Source organism: Apis cerana, linkage group LG14, assembly GCF_029169275.1.
Source record: "Apis cerana isolate GH-2021 linkage group LG14, AcerK_1.0, whole genome shotgun sequence".
Taxonomy (NCBI): Eukaryota; Metazoa; Arthropoda; class Insecta; order Hymenoptera; family Apidae; genus Apis; species Apis cerana.
In genome coordinates, this window is record NC_083865.1 from 9,285,363 (window position 1) to 9,303,185 (window position 17,823).

General features: G+C 22.7%; 4 protein-coding genes across 15 annotated transcripts; 2 read left to right on the forward strand and 2 right to left on the reverse strand.

The window, feature by feature from the left end:
• Positions 1-70: 70 nt before the first annotated feature.
• Positions 71-5,134, forward strand: LOC107998761 (kinesin-like protein KIF23). Of its 2 annotated transcripts, XM_017058197.3 has the most exons (15): positions 71-252; positions 389-955; positions 1,031-1,201; positions 1,268-1,466; positions 1,548-1,686; positions 1,797-1,996; positions 2,078-2,182; positions 2,397-2,482; positions 2,590-2,720; positions 2,796-2,899; positions 2,983-3,087; positions 3,169-3,315; positions 3,389-3,655; positions 3,732-3,968; positions 4,042-5,134. In XM_017058197.3, the coding sequence occupies exons 1-15, from the start codon at positions 242-244 to the stop codon at positions 4,225-4,227; spliced, it is 2,655 nt and encodes an 884-aa protein (XP_016913686.2). In that variant the 5' UTR covers positions 71-241; the 3' UTR covers positions 4,228-5,134. The 2 variants fall into 2 exon arrangements, with proteins under 2 accessions (XP_016913686.2, XP_061940622.1); XM_062084638.1 differs by lacking the exon at positions 2,983-3,087.
• Positions 2,514-11,659, reverse strand: LOC107998750 (phosphatidylinositol 5-phosphate 4-kinase type-2 alpha). 10 transcript variants are annotated; one of them, XR_009832605.1, is made up of 11 exons: positions 11,282-11,657; positions 10,343-10,440; positions 9,730-9,840; positions 8,758-8,949; positions 8,099-8,237; positions 7,719-8,018; positions 7,454-7,629; positions 7,238-7,380; positions 4,560-7,143; positions 3,716-3,954; positions 2,514-2,707 (listed from the first exon to the last, which is right to left on the reverse strand). XR_009832605.1 is itself a non-coding variant. In XM_017058175.3 (10 exons), the coding sequence occupies exons 2-10, from the start codon at positions 11,417-11,419 to the stop codon at positions 6,956-6,958; spliced, it is 1,485 nt and encodes a 494-aa protein (XP_016913664.1). In that variant the 5' UTR covers positions 11,420-11,436; positions 11,503-11,659; the 3' UTR covers positions 4,557-6,955. The 10 variants fall into 10 exon arrangements, 9 of the variants coding, with proteins under 9 accessions (XP_016913664.1, XP_061940629.1, XP_016913663.1 ...); XM_017058175.3 differs by lacking the exons at positions 2,514-2,707; positions 3,716-3,954 and having other exon boundaries at positions 4,557-7,143; positions 11,282-11,436; positions 11,503-11,659; XM_062084645.1 differs by lacking the exons at positions 2,514-2,707; positions 3,716-3,954; positions 8,758-8,949 and having other exon boundaries at positions 4,557-7,143; positions 11,282-11,436; positions 11,503-11,658.
• Positions 11,660-12,351: 692 nt separating this feature from the next.
• On the forward strand, positions 12,352-15,384 carry LOC107998752 (carnosine N-methyltransferase). Of its 2 annotated transcripts, none has more exons than XM_017058180.3 (7): positions 12,352-12,559; positions 12,990-13,215; positions 13,576-13,733; positions 13,866-14,006; positions 14,086-14,248; positions 14,317-14,550; positions 14,622-15,384. In XM_017058180.3, the coding sequence occupies exons 1-7, from the start codon at positions 12,453-12,455 to the stop codon at positions 14,787-14,789; spliced, it is 1,197 nt and encodes a 398-aa protein (XP_016913669.1). In that variant the 5' UTR covers positions 12,352-12,452; the 3' UTR covers positions 14,790-15,384. The 2 variants fall into 2 exon arrangements, with proteins under 2 accessions (XP_016913669.1, XP_016913670.1); XM_017058181.3 differs by having other exon boundaries at positions 12,990-13,197.
• An 822-nt stretch (positions 15,385-16,206) lies between these two features.
• On the reverse strand, positions 16,207-17,655 carry LOC107998664 (protein KTI12 homolog). Its single transcript, XM_017058039.3, has 5 exons — positions 17,223-17,655; positions 16,881-17,142; positions 16,670-16,808; positions 16,536-16,598; positions 16,207-16,409 (listed from the first exon to the last, which is right to left on the reverse strand). The coding sequence occupies exons 1-5, from the start codon at positions 17,383-17,385 to the stop codon at positions 16,212-16,214; spliced, it is 825 nt and encodes a 274-aa protein (XP_016913528.1). The 5' UTR covers positions 17,386-17,655; the 3' UTR covers positions 16,207-16,211.
• Between the last annotated feature and the right edge of the window lie 168 nt (positions 17,656-17,823).

Sequence of the window (17,823 nt, forward strand, 5' to 3'; positions counted from 1 at the left end):
ATCCATGTATATAATTTTCAATGTTTCTATCGATAAATGAAAACTCGCTATGAACCTAAATGCTAATCTAAATGTTTATTTGCTGACTTCACTTTATGTTTGAATTTTAAACATGTGTTGTGCGATCATAAGCAACGAATTTTACAACAAATAGAATGTTAAACTAATTATAAACAATTTTTAGATAATTGTATAAAATAAATTTTATTTAGTTATTTTGTGTTCATTAATTGGTTTTATAATGAAATCTGCGTAAGTTTTCGATATTTTTAATAAATTTATTGCAATTTTATATTGTTACTTTCATTTTAATTTTTTTACAATCGCTTTAACAATTTAAATTATTGAAAATACAATTTTCAAATTTATATTATTTGATTCCAATTAGAAATATAAAACCACCTGTTGCAACACGAAAGCACGGAAACCGGGCAAAATGTGATAATGATACATCTAAAGAGCCTGTTAGAGTTTTTTGCCGTTTAAGACCAATAGTTCATTCTAATGATGTATCTTGTATGAAAATTATTTCTGATACAGCCTTGGTTATTACTCCATCAGAATCAATAACGAATGTTCGTAATGTAAACAAAGCTATTCAAACGTGTTTTAGTCACGTTTTTGGTCCTAATACTTCTCAAAGAGAAGTATTTAATATTGTAGCTTTACCACTTGTTGAAAATCTTCTTAATGGCAAAAATAGTTTACTCTTCACATATGGAGTAACTGGAAGTGGTAAAACTTATACTATGTCTGGTACACATGATGCAGGTATCATGCCTCGTAGTTTAGACGTTATTTTTAACAGTATAGCAAATTGTCAAACAAAGAAATTTGTTTTTAAACCTGATAAATTAAATGGTTTTGATATACAAAGTGAAGCTGATGCATTGTTAGATAGACAAAATGAACTTCAAAGATTTGTTACTTTTTATAATGGAAAAACTCCTAAAATGTAAGTATAAATTTAAATATCATCATATTTATTGAAAAATTTGTGACGTTTTAATATTTTATATATTTTTCAAAGGTGTAAAATAGATGGAAATAATTTTAGCAATGAAAATATCTTAAATTTAAGTAATGAATCTCAAACATTAGTCATTGATGAAGATAATGCATATGCAGTTTTTGTAACATATATTGAAATTTATAATAACAGTGTGTATGATTTATTAGATGAGAATGAAGGGAAGACAAAGTAGGTATAGATTTTAAGAAATTATATAAAATATTATAAAATTTATTAAAACATCAAAAAATTCAGAACTTTACAGAGTAAAATTATACGTGAAGATGGAAATAGAAATATGTATGTTCATGGATGTACAGAAATAGAAGTAAAAAGTTCAGAAGAAGCATTTGAAATATTTCAACGTGGTCAATGTAAAAGACATATTGCATATACTAATCTTAATGCAGAATCAAGTAGATCTCACAGTGTTTTTACTATAAGACTTGTTCAGGTAATATAATTTAATTATATTGTATTAATTGTATTAATTATATGTAAACATTTTATATATGCAATATTAATATCTTATTAGGCACCACTAGATAAGGATGGTGAACAAATTGTTCAAAATAAACAAGTAATTTGTATTAGTCAATTATCTTTAGTAGATTTAGCTGGAAGTGAACGTACAAATCGCTCGAAAAATACTGGACAGAGACTCAGGGAAGCAGGTAATTTTAAAATATTAAAAATAATATTAAAATGTTCTATTATATATTACATTATTTTTATATTAATATATTATATATATATAATAATTTATTAAATTTATATATAATAGGAAATATAAATAATTCGCTAATGACACTGCGTACTTGTTTGGAAATACTTCGTGAAAATCAGACTCAAGGTACAAATAAAATAGTCCCTTATCGAGATTCTAAAATAACACATTTATTTAAAAATTACTTTGATGGAGAAGGAAATGTTAGAATGATCATTTGCGTTAATCCTAGTGTCGATGATTATGATGAAACTATTGTAAGTATTCATATTTAAATTTAAATAATATTTGGAATATAGATTACTTATGTGAATATTTTTTTTTTTTTTTTCATATAGCAAGTATTAAAGTTTGCTGAAGTTAGTCAAGAAGTACAAGTTACAAATTCTACAGCTTCAAAATTAGATTTAGGATATGCACCTGGTAGAAGACAAGCTAATAAAGTAAGAAAACAAAAATGCAATATATTAATTTAATACATATGAGATATTTTTAAAAAAATCAATTTTAAAAAGCAAATACAAATTAATATATAAAGATAGCGATGGAAACTTATTTATTAAGTTATAACCAATTTAAGATAATTAATCTCCTAAAGATATCCTAAAAATAATTTATATTTTATATTTTAATATAATATTTTATATTTTTTAATAGATATTTAAAGAAGCAAGAAATAGATTAGAAAATGCTGGTCATCCTACTGCAGCTGATTTAGAAGTTGATTTGGGTTTAGTATATAGGTATAATATATAGATTTTAGTACACGAGTAATTTTATTTTCTTATTATATATATTTATCCTCTAATAATAATAAAATTATTTTATTATGTAATCAATTTTTTTCTAGTCTTGGAGGACCATTTCCAGAAATAGATATAACAAATCCACATAATGATGAAATAATCACTACACTTATGCGTTTCTTAGAATTGCGTATTCAAAAGCGAAATATTTTGCAAGAAGATCTGAAACAGAAACGTAATATTTAAAAATATTATAAGATTAAAAAAATATTGCTTTTTCAAACAATTTATATCAAATTTATTTTTTTAGAAACGAATTTTAGAAATATGCTAGTAAAAATGGAACGCGAAAATGTATCATTAAAAATTGAAAATTCTACATTGAAAGCATCAAATGATCAACGACAAAAAAAAGTAAGTCTTTACACAAACAATTAAAATCATAATTGTTATCGTAAAATTATTAATGATATTACATAGATAAAAAATTATTATAGATATCTGCTTTGGAAGCTCATATTTGTAAAACAGAAGCACAAATTGATACTTTATTATACAGATTAAATAGTGCAAATGACATAATCAGACATATGAAGCAAGAAGTAATTTTTTTTTATATTATTATTTATTTGTATTTTTATCAAACAAGATATAATTTTAATAATTAAAAAAATTTTTTATAGTTACAAAACAAAAATATATTATTGAATCAACGTGCAATAGACAAACAAAAAGTAAAAGAAAAATATAATAATAAAATTCAAGCAGAAACTGATAAAATGAGTAAAGAATTAGAAAGCAAACTTCGCAGACAACGTGAAATTCTTCAGGTACATTATGATACATTTATATATTTTATACTATTACTATTTTATATTATTAATTTATTAAATATTTATTTAGAATCAAGTGAAAGAAAAAGAAGATAAATTGAAATTAATGAAACAGATATTAATAAGTGATGATGAAATAGATACAAAAAATAAATTAGAATGTAAAGAAACGATTCAAATACAAAATGAAATTGAAGTACCCACAACATCAAAAATCATTACAACTACTCCAAGTAGTATTTCAGAAGCTACACTTTCTACAACTACACCAAAAATTATGACAAAAGCTGTTTCGACAGTTAAATTTGATGATTATAATAACCGATTAAGTAGAAAAGTAATATTATAATTACAATTTCATATAACATATATTTATATTTGTAAAAAATTGTATTACCTTTATTAATATTTAGGATAGAATACCAGTAGTAAATCTACATTATAGAAGATCACAAAGTGCAGAAAGATGGATTGATCATCGACCTCCTGGATTAGTTCCGGTTGGTACCATTTTTCAACCAGTTATTCGAAATAAACGAAGTATCACACAATTAACAGATCCGAAAGATATTACAAACAAAGCATCCAGATATTGCCTTGTCGCACAGGAACAAGATACAGATGGTGAACTTGAAACTAAATTATACAAAGTTAGCATTAATAAGCTATAGATAATTTAATTATATTTATTATTTAAAAAATAATAAAATTTCTAAATAATAGGGAGATATATTACCAACTAGTGGAGGAGGAGCTCAAGTGGTATTTAATGATATGGAACATTTGAAACAAGTTTCGTTGCTTGCAAGAAGAAAACGTAGTAGTTATTTGAGCCCCGAAAAAAATTCTACTTCTCAAAAAAGTTATTGTGATTCGGAAGAAAATAATTCAAAAAAACCTCGCGTATAATTTATTAAAAAAATTTTTGTATTTTATTATTTTATTTTCAAATATCTGACAAATCAAATAAGATATATAGATAATGCAGATATAAAAACCAAAGATGTGAAGAAATAAAATTTTCTTCAATTTTTTATGCAATAACTAAAGTACAAATAAGTTATAAATATATAATTATATTTTTGTTTCATTTGATGGTAAAATATATATCATTTGTTAACAAATTACTTTATACAAAAAAAAATATTTTTTAGTTTAATCTATATAGTCGTATTGTTATAACAAATATTTTTTACTTAAAAAATGATTTAGAGCTTATTATAAAATAAAATTCAACATACACTTTAATATTTTTTTATTTATAATTTCTTAAATGTCTTATGTTAAATGTCCATTTATTTCCCGTAGCTTATACAACACAGACTCTGTAAATAATACAAATGTTAGGATAACAGAAGCCTGGATATGTACTGCCAACAGCAAAGTAGTGAATATATACATCATTTCTACATGGTGCGAGTTGCGAAAATTTAAATTGAAAAATAATCAAAATTTTTCTTGTAATTCAGTTAAGCAAACGATTTACAAATTTGGATGCTTTTGAATTTATAATTAATTTTTTAAAGAAATTTTAAACAACTTAAAACTTTGCAAATCGAATCAATACAATAATAATAATGGTAATAAATGTAATTAAAAAAATTGTTATTGTATAATAATAAATTGTAATTGAGAAAACAATTTGTATTTTATCTTATAGAATCTATATCATTACAGAAATTGAGCGTATTTTTATAATGTTAACCATTCTTATAATACAGCTTTATTGGCAATATGCATTTTCATTTACTTTTGTTATTCTTCCAATGTTTGGTAATGTATATAAATCATATAAAGTATCAAGACTAGATGAATACCTTAATTAGTTAAAGTAATTAGTCATTATATTATGATCAATTTTAACAAATTATAAAAAATTGATTATTAGATCATTTAAAAATATAGTATTATGCAACGGTATATTCTCCTTTGTACAATATAACGTTATATGATTTTAAAATATAATTAATGCGAAATTATCTGATATCAAATAAATTTATCAAATAAAAAAGTGAAATTGCATTAGCACGTTTTTGAAAATAAAATTATTAACCAAAATTATTAATTATAGCGAAGTTTGATATTATATATTAAGAATTTAATACTATAAAGATATATACATATTATTTTATAATGTATAAGTTGTTTAAAAATGAATTAATTTAGAATTAATATTATCAGTAAATAAATTCTACAAAATTTGTATAAAAAAATATGAATGTATTTTAATTAAATAATTTTTCTTATAAATAAGAAATTAGTATTCTCAAGACATTAAAAAAATATATGTATAAATGAATACATATATATATGTATATATATATATATATATATATACACACATAAAACTTGTAAGTAACAAGAGAATTCACTATGTAACAGTATTGATTTCACTTTTAATTACTCGCAATGTTTTATATGTATATATATATATATATATTGTATTTCTTAATGAAATCATCATTAGCTAATTAAATTTGTATGAATTTGAACATGTAAGGAGAGATGAATCGTGCATAATACGTACAACTTGCTTTGTTCCCTGTAAATGTACTTCGCTAAATAAACGAATCGATGATTTTAACATCAACTCGCGGTAACTGAAATGATCAATGACATTTACAGACTTTGACATTTACTAATAATTTGTTAACATTTGAAGCTCTTATACTATATTTTTTGCGCATATAATATATTACTTCTCTCCTTCTTTTAGACCTACTAAAAAAAGAAAATTCTCACTGTAAAAACTGTTATATTCTACTTCGAATATTTAAACATTCCAGACGACACCACAGACACTAGATTAGAAGCAATATAATTCATTTTGATGAAATTGGAGAGACTCTCATAAATAGGCTTTCTTCATGAAATACTAAACCATGCTTCGTTTGAGATTATCATATTTAACATCAACATTCATTTTAATATTTTTCATAAACTAGTTTACATATTATTTACTGCCAAATGACGCAGTTTTTATAGCACATTATGTGCATCAAAAATAATATACAATACATTTTTTTGTTAGCATTATTCATATATTAATTAATGCAACAAAAAGATATTAACAAATATATGTAAAAAATTTGTTTTTGAATATAATATTAACTATACCAATTACAATCTTATAAAATAAAGATTATGTGCAAAACTTTTACGACGTGAACATATAATGCACAAAAATTAAGTCTCATATTTTGGAATTATGAATAACATAAACAAAAAGTAAAGAATATAAGAAGAAAACAATAATATTAAACGTAGAGAATAATTGAATATAAAGAATTGAATATGAATCAATAATTGAATAAAAAGAAATTAATAATTAAATACTGAGAAAATATATCATTGATTATAAAAATTATTAAACATTTTCTGAAAAGAAATCTTCAGATCTTCTAAGAGTCTATAATTTTTAAAATTTGGTTATGCTTCTAATTCAATTGTAAATGTCATAAGGAATACTGAAATATATAATCAACAGTACTGACATATCAAATAAAAATTTTTATGATTAAACATCAAAGTGCAAATGCGATGCACTTAATGTTAACGTAATAAGAAGCGATAGTATCATCACGACTTTCAAACAAGCGGTCCAAATTTACAAGCTTAACAACAACGAACAAGGAGCTTATTCTATAGCTTTGCTCATGAATTCTATAAATCGCTTGCCGTATTGTTCTGGATCACAGGTTGATATACCATCAACATTAGCACCATACTTCACCGTTTTAGCTGCCTTTGCTGCCTGTTTACGTACACCATAATGAGTTAACACATCAATTATGGCTAAAAAATAAATTTCTTTAGTAGGTGCACCTGAAAAAAATAAGATTCAAATTTTTAATTTAAATTCAAATATTTAATTAACTTTATTTCTATATTAATTCTAAAAATATTACTTTTTACTTACCTTCTTTACTAGGAATTGCATAAATATCTAATTCAGGAATTATTGCATCTTCATATTGTAAGCTTGTATCGCGCATTAATGCAGCATGTGGCGATTCAGGAGGAGTTGTCATACCTGCAACACCACTCCAACCCCATAGACGACTATAAAAATATTATTGTATATAAATATTATAAATTCTGAAAATAAAATTCTATATAAAATATTTAAACATACTCTCCCATTGGACCTCGTGAATCAAGCCCACTTCCCGATTCACTATCATCTTCTTCTTCATGATTATCTTCTTCTTCCTCTTTCTCAGCACGTTCTCTATTTTCTTGTTCAGCTCGTGCACAATCATGTAGCCCAAGTAATAAAGAATAATCCATTAAATGCAACTTTGTTAAAAACTATAATAATTGATTCCTCAATAAATATAACAGATATATATTACAATTAATTATATATAATAAATAATAAAATAAAAAATAAAACTCACATCAACATCAGCAGTTAATGTTTCTATAAGTTTAGTTTTTGCTTCTTCACCAATATAAATTTTCATTCCTTCTTTAACAAAATCATTATCTTTATAAGTAGGTAAATCTTTTTCTTTTTCTTTATCAGAAGCTTCACGATCTACTGTTGAACCTTTGAGATCAAATTTTTTATGAGTAGTTAGGTGATTTGAAAATACATTTCTTATAGCAACGACGTAATGTTCGACTCCGTCTACTGTCAAACGATACATGCCAAGATATTGAGGTAATAAAGTTTTTCCATGTCTTTCCACAATATACTATAAAAATAGAATTGTTATATAAAATTATATATAATAATAATATGATAAATATATATCAAAATATAATTCCTACATACTGGATGATAATGTTTTAAAAATGAATTCATTCTTTCTACTTCTTCTCCTGTAAGAGTTTTAATAATAAACAATTTATCATAAGACTGATAAAATTTTGCACCACTTTTTCCAGATGAATCTTCTAATATAGGTTGTGATCTAAAAAAGATAAAAATAATAGTAATTTTTTTGTTTCCTATAAATATTGGCCTAGCATAATGATATATTAAATTAATTATTTCTAGCAACCAAAATCTTTTTTTTTTGTAATTTCATAAAACACTATTAATTTATTTCTGCCATATATGTTAGCATGCATATATAAAAAAAAAATAAATAATTATTAAGCATAATAATTAATTAACTCATAATGATATTATACACATAGCATATTATTGTATAATAAAAACAAATAATATTATAAATATATTATATCCAAGTAAGGATATTAAAAGAAATTCATGCTTTAATTTTGAATAATTTCTATAAATTGTGTACTATTTACAAACATTTAATTATGGATATAAATTTACATGAAATAACATAATACTATACAAGAATGTTGTATACAATTAACTATGTTCCTTTAAAATTTGATTTTTTATATTTAATGAAGATTTCATGAAAACGTGTTAGCCACAAGCAACACGCACAAAATGAAAAATCAAGTCTGGCTAACCTCAGACGCTTTGGTTTAAAACTGTAGGAACGTAGTAATGGTTTACTTAGGACTGGAATTTGTGAAAGAACAGGAGGAGGAGAAAAAGTTATTGAAGGAGTAGTAGCAGAATGTTGAACCAATTTATGAGTCTTCCCATTCTTATCCAAATTCCAATGCCTCTCTGATAGGGAAGGATTAAATGCCCGACATCTAGTATCAAAATTCTTGTATTACAATTTACCATTAACAACACTGTATATTATATTCAAATGAAAAGTATTTTTTATACATTTTTATATTTTATACATTTTTATACAGAAATAAAAAAAATTCATTGTTTCTATACATAAGTATATATATTTATACAATTGCAATATAATATACTAAATATTATATTCTGAAATATGTTAGTCACAATACTAATATGTTACCTGTTAATATATTTTTTTTCATTATATTTAAGACTATATTGGAATTAAAAATATTTTTTCTTTATTTTATTAAAAATTTGACATGGTAGATATACTTTTTATAATATTTCAATATAAAATTGGTCTCAAATACTATGAAAAAATTATGGTTTACTTATCATTTAAATGGATTATCCTCATTTAAAATTGTATTAAATAAAGCCATCTGTAATACTTTATAAATAAATAAATATATTACATTGCAGAAACAAAAATATTTATCAAATTTTAATAATACATACAAATAGTTGATATATGTATCATACTTATAGAAACTTATACATAAAGCTATAGAATACATAGAATAAAACATATCTTTAACATGCAGTGCAACAAAATAAAATTAAAATTTAAAAAGTAAAATCATGTTTTACTTTTTATTTATATAATATATCTTAATTAAATAAATATTGAATTTCATAATTACTGAATATTTTTCAATTATTTTCTAAAATAAATTTAAAACATAGAATATTAACTTACTTAAAAAGCAAAGAATATGAAATAGATTATCTTTTACCTTGTCATTGATTCCTTGTAGTCCAAATCATCTATACCAAATCTTTCTCGTAAATTTCTAAATACTAATGGACAATATTCTTTAAACGTAAAATGAGAGGGCATATTTTCCCTAAAACAAAAATATATATACATGAAAAAACTTTTTTACTTAAAAAATATTTATCTTTAATATATAACACACACACATACACATATATATATATATTATATAATACAAAATTTTATATATCTAACTATTTAATAATTTCCACAAAAAGTTTTATTTATAAAAATATACAAATATCTTTTAAATTAAGAAATAAAGCTATGAATATCTTTATCGTTAACCATAATCACGAATCATAAAGACCTTCATTGATTCTATTATTAAAAGCAGTGACCAACCTACTAATTCAGTATTTAGTGATATATTTAGAATAGACCATCTCAGTTATGCTTGCTTTTACATTTAGATTAATAATTTTATCCTAATATCAGATAAAACATTAACCTTATATCGAAGTCATCAACTTCATTTAGATTTGATACTTTTTTATCCTTACTTTTTTAATCCTTATCATTTTGATAATTTTACATTGAAAAATATCTTGATATAATATCATAAAACTTACTTATTAAAAAAATGATAATCCACTTTTAACTTGCTATAAGCTCTGAAATCATCTGGTAGGAGTACTACTGGTATATTAACATGACTAAGCTCATTTATCTGAAATATAAATTTATTAAATATAAAAATTACATAAATAGAATTATTTCTATTATTAACTATATAAATAAATAGATTTATTTATATAAATTGTTATTGCAAATGTATAATTAAATATTTATTTCAAAATTTACTAAAAAAGATTAAAAATATAAGCATATAAATTATATCAAAATATTTATATACATTTGCCAAAATATTTTAATATTTTATCATGTAATTTTCATAAATTGAGATTATATATTTATGCCATAGATGTCATCATCTATCAATTACATGAAAATAATTGCATATGTCTATCTGTATTATTTTTTATTATATCAAAAGAACAATTAAATATTAAAAAATAATAATAATAATTTGCTTAAATAATCTTTAATTTTCTGTAATGAATATTTCTTATTAATAAAGCATAAATTAATCAGTTAAATTTTTTTCAAACAAAATAAACAAGAGATAATTATAAAAATCATGATACAATCCAAATATAAATAAAATTATACAATATTTTGCTAAAATATAAATTATATATAATATAAATTCTTTATTATATTTTATTGACAAAAAAATTTGCCATATTTCTATTTTATAAATCTAAGTTTAAAATTCAAGAATAGTTTGCAAATAATACAAAAAAATAGTACATCCCATGTTTTCAATGTACGTTTTTAATTTTAATAATCCTCAATCTGAAAAAATTATAGAAAATATAATAATTTAATCAAACAAAATAATGTATCGTTTTCTTAAATTTTTAATTATATTCAGGTTCAAAGAGGGAAACAAGAAAATGGCATTTCGATGACGTGCGACGCTGTCACGCAGTTATGTTAGTACTTACCGTATGATTGACACCCCACATAAAAACACTAAGAAGAGGTTCATTTGCACGAAACAGCTTAACCTTTTGATGTTTAACTCGGAAATGTTTCTTTTTGAGCTTGCTAAGCCCACTAGACATTTGTGGTACACTAGACATGTTTCTTGCGTTGATGCCTGCTACGAATATGTCTAATAACACCCCCGCTATACACTTAATAAAGAGTATAATAAATTTCTTACACTGTCATCATCGCGAAATGCTTCATACAGCGATTCTAACACGAAAAAGTCGCAAGTTCTATATGATGTTTGCGGTAAGGTCCCAACTGTATCCTACCGCAGTTGATTAGCGACTGAACTCCTTTTAAAAACGGCGTGGACAACCATATCTTACCTGCAATTTGCAACAGCTATAGAAACTTTGCAGATATAGAAGTTACACTTTGCTATTGCTTGCAATCATAATAAATTATTTAAATTTCTTACGTTAAAATAATATCAGATTATCATAAGAAATATTAATCAAATTTTATTGATTCCTAATAAATTTTAAATATACGATTTATTTTTGTCTAGAATAATTTATAATTATTTTATAAATTGTAATTTTTTATATCATTATAAAAAATTAGAATTTTTTTAAGAATAAAATTTATTCTTATAGTTTTTCTTTTAAAGTAAGTTATTTATTTTATATTTTTTTATAATTGTAAAAATTAAAAAAAATTAGATTACACAATTATATAACTTTATACAATTTAATTTTTTTTAATTTTTACAATTAAAAAATAAAATATATAAAAATCTAAATTTGTTACGTTATTAATTTGTATTTAAAACATAAGATGTTTCAAAATACATTTGTTTTTATATGATTTATAGTATATATCTAAATTATTAAAATATTTTACATAATTTATAAAAACACTAAATAAAATTTGATTAAAAAGTTTATGTTTTATGCAATTAAACAATCTTATTTTTTGACATTTAAAATGTAATTTCGATTTTCTCGTAAAAAATTAATTTATTTTAATTTTCGATAAATAAAATTTGCTGTCGATACTGCCTTAACCAATGATTTATCATAGTAATGTGAATGCGTCATAACGCGTGCATGAAGAAAGCCGCCACTGAAAGTCGTGGTAAAAAACTCATTAAAATACTAAGTTTCACATTCGAATATAAAAATGGAAACAATGTCGAATCCTTATCCAAAAAAAATGCACGACACTTATGAAGATGAGGAAGAGAGAAAACACTTTCAACGTATTGTTTCAGCTTTTAAGTATTACAAGTAAGTATATCATGAAAATTATTTTGTTTGATTGACTCTAATCCTCAAGTCGATGTTTCATTCTTATCTTTATTGCCTTTATTCTTTTGCTTTTTTCGTTGAACATAGTACTTGTGATAAGTTTGTAAAATGTCTTTCATGATTTTTCAATTGTCGTTCAAAATTCTTAGTATCATTGCTTAACCTTCAATGATAAAGCATTGTATTATATTTTATTTGTAATTTTATAATTACTTTATGATCATAGAAATTTTTTTAATTTTTTATAATAATGTAATTTCTTAGATAAAATATTATTATTTAACTTATTTATTATTGTTCTATTTAAATAAATTTTAAAATCATGATTGTATAACTTAAAATGAAGAGTAAAATTTACAAATATATCAATACTATAAATATTACTTATATAATAGTTTTCTTTTTGCAGAAATCATTCACTACTAAGGGTTAAAAAAACAGAATCCTATTTGCTATCACTTCCAGCTCATCATCAAAAATTATTATCAAAATATAGAGAACATTTGCAAGAAGTTAAAAGGTGTATTGAAAATAATGATGAGATAATTAAACTTATCATTAAGGATGTAGCACATATTTTTGAAAATGTGAGCCCAGCTACTGCACAGACTGAAAGTGTAAGAAAAGTTCACCTGGTGTGTGGTACATATATTCTGTTGTACAATATATGTTTTTAAAATTATGATTAATTTATTCCATTTACCATATAAAATATAAACAAAATGTTTACATTTATGTTATTAAATAATATTTTATTTTTTTATTGAAAATTGAAATTTTAAAATTATATAGTTTTTTTTAATTACTAATATAATTTTCATTAAGGGAAAGTTTCTATCTTATGCATAAGAATTTTATTATAACATTATTTTTCTAAAAAGAATATTTGATTTATTTCTCATTCAAGCTTGGATTTTTTTTTTATCATCTTAACAAGCTTCTTTTTTTATAAAAGTATATTCTATTGTACAAAATATAGGTAGGTCTGATTGCAGACGTTAAATCCTCGTCCAGTAATGGCTGATCAAGAAAAGGTCCAAGCTACAATTAAGCAACTTGTTCGTGATTGGAGTGTGGAAGGTACCGAAGAACGCATGGCATGTTATCAGCCTATTATAGATGAAATTATGAATCAATTTCCTTTAGAATATTGGTATGAACCTCTTAAACTTAAAACATTATGTGTTAATAAAACATTATTAAAATAATTCAGATATTTATAATAGTTACTGTGATATAGTAAAACATAGTTCAGAAAAATATGAAATGATAGGTAAATTTCCAGTACACCATCAGATGTGCAAATTCTAGTACCTGGAGCGGGTTTGGGAAGGTTAGCATATGAAATTGCAAGACGTGGATATACTTGTCAAGGAAATGAATTTTCTCTTTTCATGCTCTTTGCTTCTCATTTTGTATTAAATAAGTAAGTAAATGTAAAAAAGTTTTAATAAATTGTATTCTTTTTGAAATGATTTTTATTAATAATATTTAATACTTTAAAGATGTAGAGGAGTAAATTCATATCAGGTACATCCATGGGTACATCAATATATGAATAATTTAAAACCAGAACATCAAACTCAAGCTGTATTTTTCCCAGATGTAAATCCTAGCGATCTTCCAGAAAATGCACAATTTTCTATGGCAGCTGGAGATTTTCTTGAAGTAAATATTGTAATATATTAAAAGATAAAAATTTTTTTTAAATTTTTATTTTATATCATATATTTTAGGTTTATACAGAAAACAATCATTGGGATTGCGTTGCTACATGTTTTTTTATAGATTGTGCAAATAATGTTGTACAATTTATTGAAACTATATATAAAATTTTAAAACCAGGAGGAATATGGATAAATCTTGGTCCATTATTGTATCATTTTAGTGATATGCCAATGGAAGATTCAATAGAACCAAGTTATGATGTTGTTCGCGATGTAATTCAAGGTTTTGGATTTCAATTAGAGGTAATGAATTTTATAAAAGAATATTAACTATTAAAAAATTATCTAAATTCCACAATTTACAATATTTTTAGAAGGAAGAAACACGTGTGAAAACTCGATATGCACAGAACATTAATAGCATGTTGCAGTGTGAATATAATAGCGTATATTTCGTTTGTCGAAAACCTAAAAGACATATAGATAATATGAGTCATAGAAATGGCACTGAAAGTAATGGTATGCAAGAACAAGAAAATTAATTAATGACGATTTCCTGTATTTTATATATAAAAGAAATTGATGTAATTGTAAATGAATTATATAATAGGTTCATTACTACTAATATAAAGCAAAGCTGTTATACTCTATAAATCAAGTCAATATTAGGTAATTTGAATCTAGAAAAGATAACAAAAATCTTTAAATATTGTTAAATAAAAGTTGAACTACTATTTTTTTATCAAGAATTTTATTTCGCTATAACTGCTAAACATAATTGCTCTGTTGTTAATAAATTGGATAATAAAATGTAGCTATTTTTTTAAATATCGACAGAAGTTTGTACAAATTCAAAATGGTAACTCTACTTTAATACTAATAACAGTTTTGCAATTTTTTTTTTGAGTTTAAGTATGTGATTTAGCATATCATTAATGTTTATTGTTTGAAATATTTACCAAATATCATGATGATATGAAATAAAACTCAATTTGGTTGCATGTGCATTATATGCAATATCCTTTTCAATTGATTTAAAAACAAATTTCATTTATTGTCAAATTTATGTTATAAACCGATTGTCTTTTTTAATTCTGTGAGTTAAATTAATATTATAAAGAAAGTGCAATTCTAGAATTCTAGTGTTTGTTATTTCTTCTATTTTTTCAGAAATATGTAATATTGAAGTCGCACAAATATCATTCTTGTATATAATTTATATATATGTTATCATGAAATAAGAATTCAGTAATGTGCAACAAAAATTTATCTTACAATGCAATATATGCAGACTAAAATTATCATAAAATAAAATAGATCTAATAATGTAAGAATATAATTTTTATTAGAAAAATACATTTTTAAAAAGATTAATAGATTTGTTTTTAGAAAAATAACTTTATCTTAAAATATACAGAGTAAGATTGAATGATATAATTAAATGATATAATATAATTAAATAAAAGATGATTTTTCATATAAGAATAAGTTGAAAAGTAAAGTGAAAAAGAGGAATAACATCTTTTCATTTGAAACTTTGTTTTGTTTTGAAATTGAGTTTGAAAAATTATCAAATATAAAAGTTTTTAGGTAATTCCTGACTGGATATAAATGAATTGTTATAATAAGATTATTCTATATAAAAATAAGAAATAAATATAATGTGATATTTTTCAAATTAATTTTCAAAGAAATTAAATTTAAAAATTCATTGAGTGTATAATTATTTTTGTTCAATTTCATTTATTTTTTTTTTCGAAAAAAAAATTGATTTTTATTTATTCTTATAAATAAAATTTTTGTATCTAATCAAGAATTTGTGAAATTCTTTTTATTTGACAATTTTTTTTTTCTCAATTTTCTTGGAAAAAAAATGAAAAAAATATTTTTTTTTATTTATTTACATACATATATATGTAATATATATAAAAATAATTAATAATTAAATATTCCAATATCTTTTCTTACAAACTTTTATTAAGATATTGTACAAATAATGATGCAATTTGATTAATTTCACTTTGTTGCATTTTACTATAAATTAAAAATTGTCTTCGTAGTCTCATAAGTTGTATTGCAGTACATGGATTATGTACTGTCAAGTTATATTTTGGTATTTTAAATTCACTTTCAATACCTAATTGTTTAGATGATAATATTGCCTTTATCAAAAAAAAAAAAATATTAATTTATAATTAGTCATAATAATGTCATTTATGATATTTCATTTTTTATATTTACAAATTTTATTATAATTATTAATAAATAAATATTATTAAAGAACTTACGTTAACTACTTCTTGAGTAATTATATCCAATTCATACAAATAATTAGTAGAAGATAATGGTGGCTAAAATAAACATAACCAAATTAAAAATTAATCAATTATATTATCAATTCATTGTATATATTAATACTAACACATTGTGTACTTAAATTAGGTTTTGGTGCTTTTACTTCATATAGTGATTTATAAATATCATCAAATTTTAATTCATCTTCTGGTAATATATTAAATAATGGTACATCCCAACGATTCTTATTATCTGGTGCTTCATATCTATATATTATAAATCTCTAATTATATTTTGTTAAAAATTTAATACATTGATCCATAATATTTTTTTATTACCTCATTACAAGTGCATCAAAAATATCTCTGTTATATTGTTCATATTCTGGTCTCTTTATATTCCACAACCAAGCATGTTCAACTGGTATATCACAAAATATTGTACACTGAGGAGTTTTGTATAATTTTGTCATACAATAGATCTCATAACGATATCCTTTAATATAATTACTGGCATCAATAATTAATATATCATTTATGTTTAATAGTCGTTGTATTGATGACTTTATATCGCTTCTCACTCTTTTTTCGTTTTTTGAATCTACAGTAAAATAGCAATAAATTGATGATGAATGAATTTTTTTTTTAGTATAAAAACATTAAAATAAATTTAAATCTAACCAGCAAAAAATTTATTTCGATCAAAACCTGTTTTAGTCACAACATCAATTTCATTTATAATTTCTACCTTTTTTTTTGCTTCATTTATAAAATATTCTTTCAATTCACAAGTTCTTGTTGTTTTACCACTACATGGTATACCAGTCATAAGTATAACTGGCATTATAAAAAGTTAATTTAGACTTAAAAAATTAGTATGAACACTTTAACCTATTATGATTTATGAGTGCAGCCATCTTTAAATGTTGTATAAATGCTTTAGATAAATGCTTAAGATATATTTACACAACGCTTTTCTAAAAATAAAAAAAAAAATTAAATAACTATATAAATTTAATAAAACAAAATATAGAACATATATAGAACAAAATAAAGAAAATATATAACGAGGGAAAAATAAAAAAATAATAATTCATAGTATCATAGATAATTAAAATCGGCTCATATAACCCCTATGTTAGATTACCTGAATTACACATTGCATTTAAGGTTGCAGAAAATTTGGAGCAATTAATTTTTTAAAATATAACAATAAATAAAATATTCAAATAATATAATTCTATTTTTTTTTATTTAAGTTTATATTAAATAAATTATCTTA

Excerpts from the sequence above, each read along its gene's own strand:
- LOC107998761 (XM_017058197.3), top strand. Across the intron at positions 956-1,030 it reads AATGGAAAAACTCCTAAAAT|GTGTAAAATAGATGGAAATA; the intron begins GTAAGTATAAAT and ends TATTTTTCAAAG. Across the intron at positions 1,997-2,077 it reads ATGATTATGATGAAACTATT|CAAGTATTAAAGTTTGCTGA; the intron begins GTAAGTATTCAT and ends TTTTTCATATAG.
- LOC107998750 (XM_017058175.3), bottom strand. The coding sequence starts at position 11,419 with ATGTCTAGTGTACCACAAATGTCTAGTGGGCTTAGCAAGCTCAAAAAG. Across the intron at positions 10,441-11,281 it reads TGTGGGGTGTCAATCATACG|ATAAATGAGCTTAGTCATGT; the intron begins GTAAGTACTAAC and ends TTTATATTTCAG. Across the intron at positions 7,144-7,237 it reads TGCAATTCCTAGTAAAGAAG|GTGCACCTACTAAAGAAATT; the intron begins GTAAGTAAAAAG and ends TATTTTTTTCAG.
- LOC107998752 (XM_017058180.3), top strand. The coding sequence starts at position 12,453 with ATGGAAACAATGTCGAATCCTTATCCAAAAAAAATGCACGACACTTAT. Across the intron at positions 13,734-13,865 it reads CAATTTCCTTTAGAATATTG|TACACCATCAGATGTGCAAA; the intron begins GTATGAACCTCT and ends GTAAATTTCCAG. Across the intron at positions 14,249-14,316 it reads CAGCTGGAGATTTTCTTGAA|GTTTATACAGAAAACAATCA; the intron begins GTAAATATTGTA and ends CATATATTTTAG.
- LOC107998664 (XM_017058039.3), bottom strand. The coding sequence starts at position 17,385 with ATGCCAGTTATACTTATGACTGGTATACCATGTAGTGGTAAAACAACA. Across the intron at positions 16,809-16,880 it reads TTTGATGCACTTGTAATGAG|ATATGAAGCACCAGATAATA; the intron begins GTAATAAAAAAA and ends TATAATATATAG. Across the intron at positions 16,599-16,669 it reads CTAATTTAAGTACACAATGT|CCACCATTATCTTCTACTAA; the intron begins GTTAGTATTAAT and ends TGTTTATTTTAG.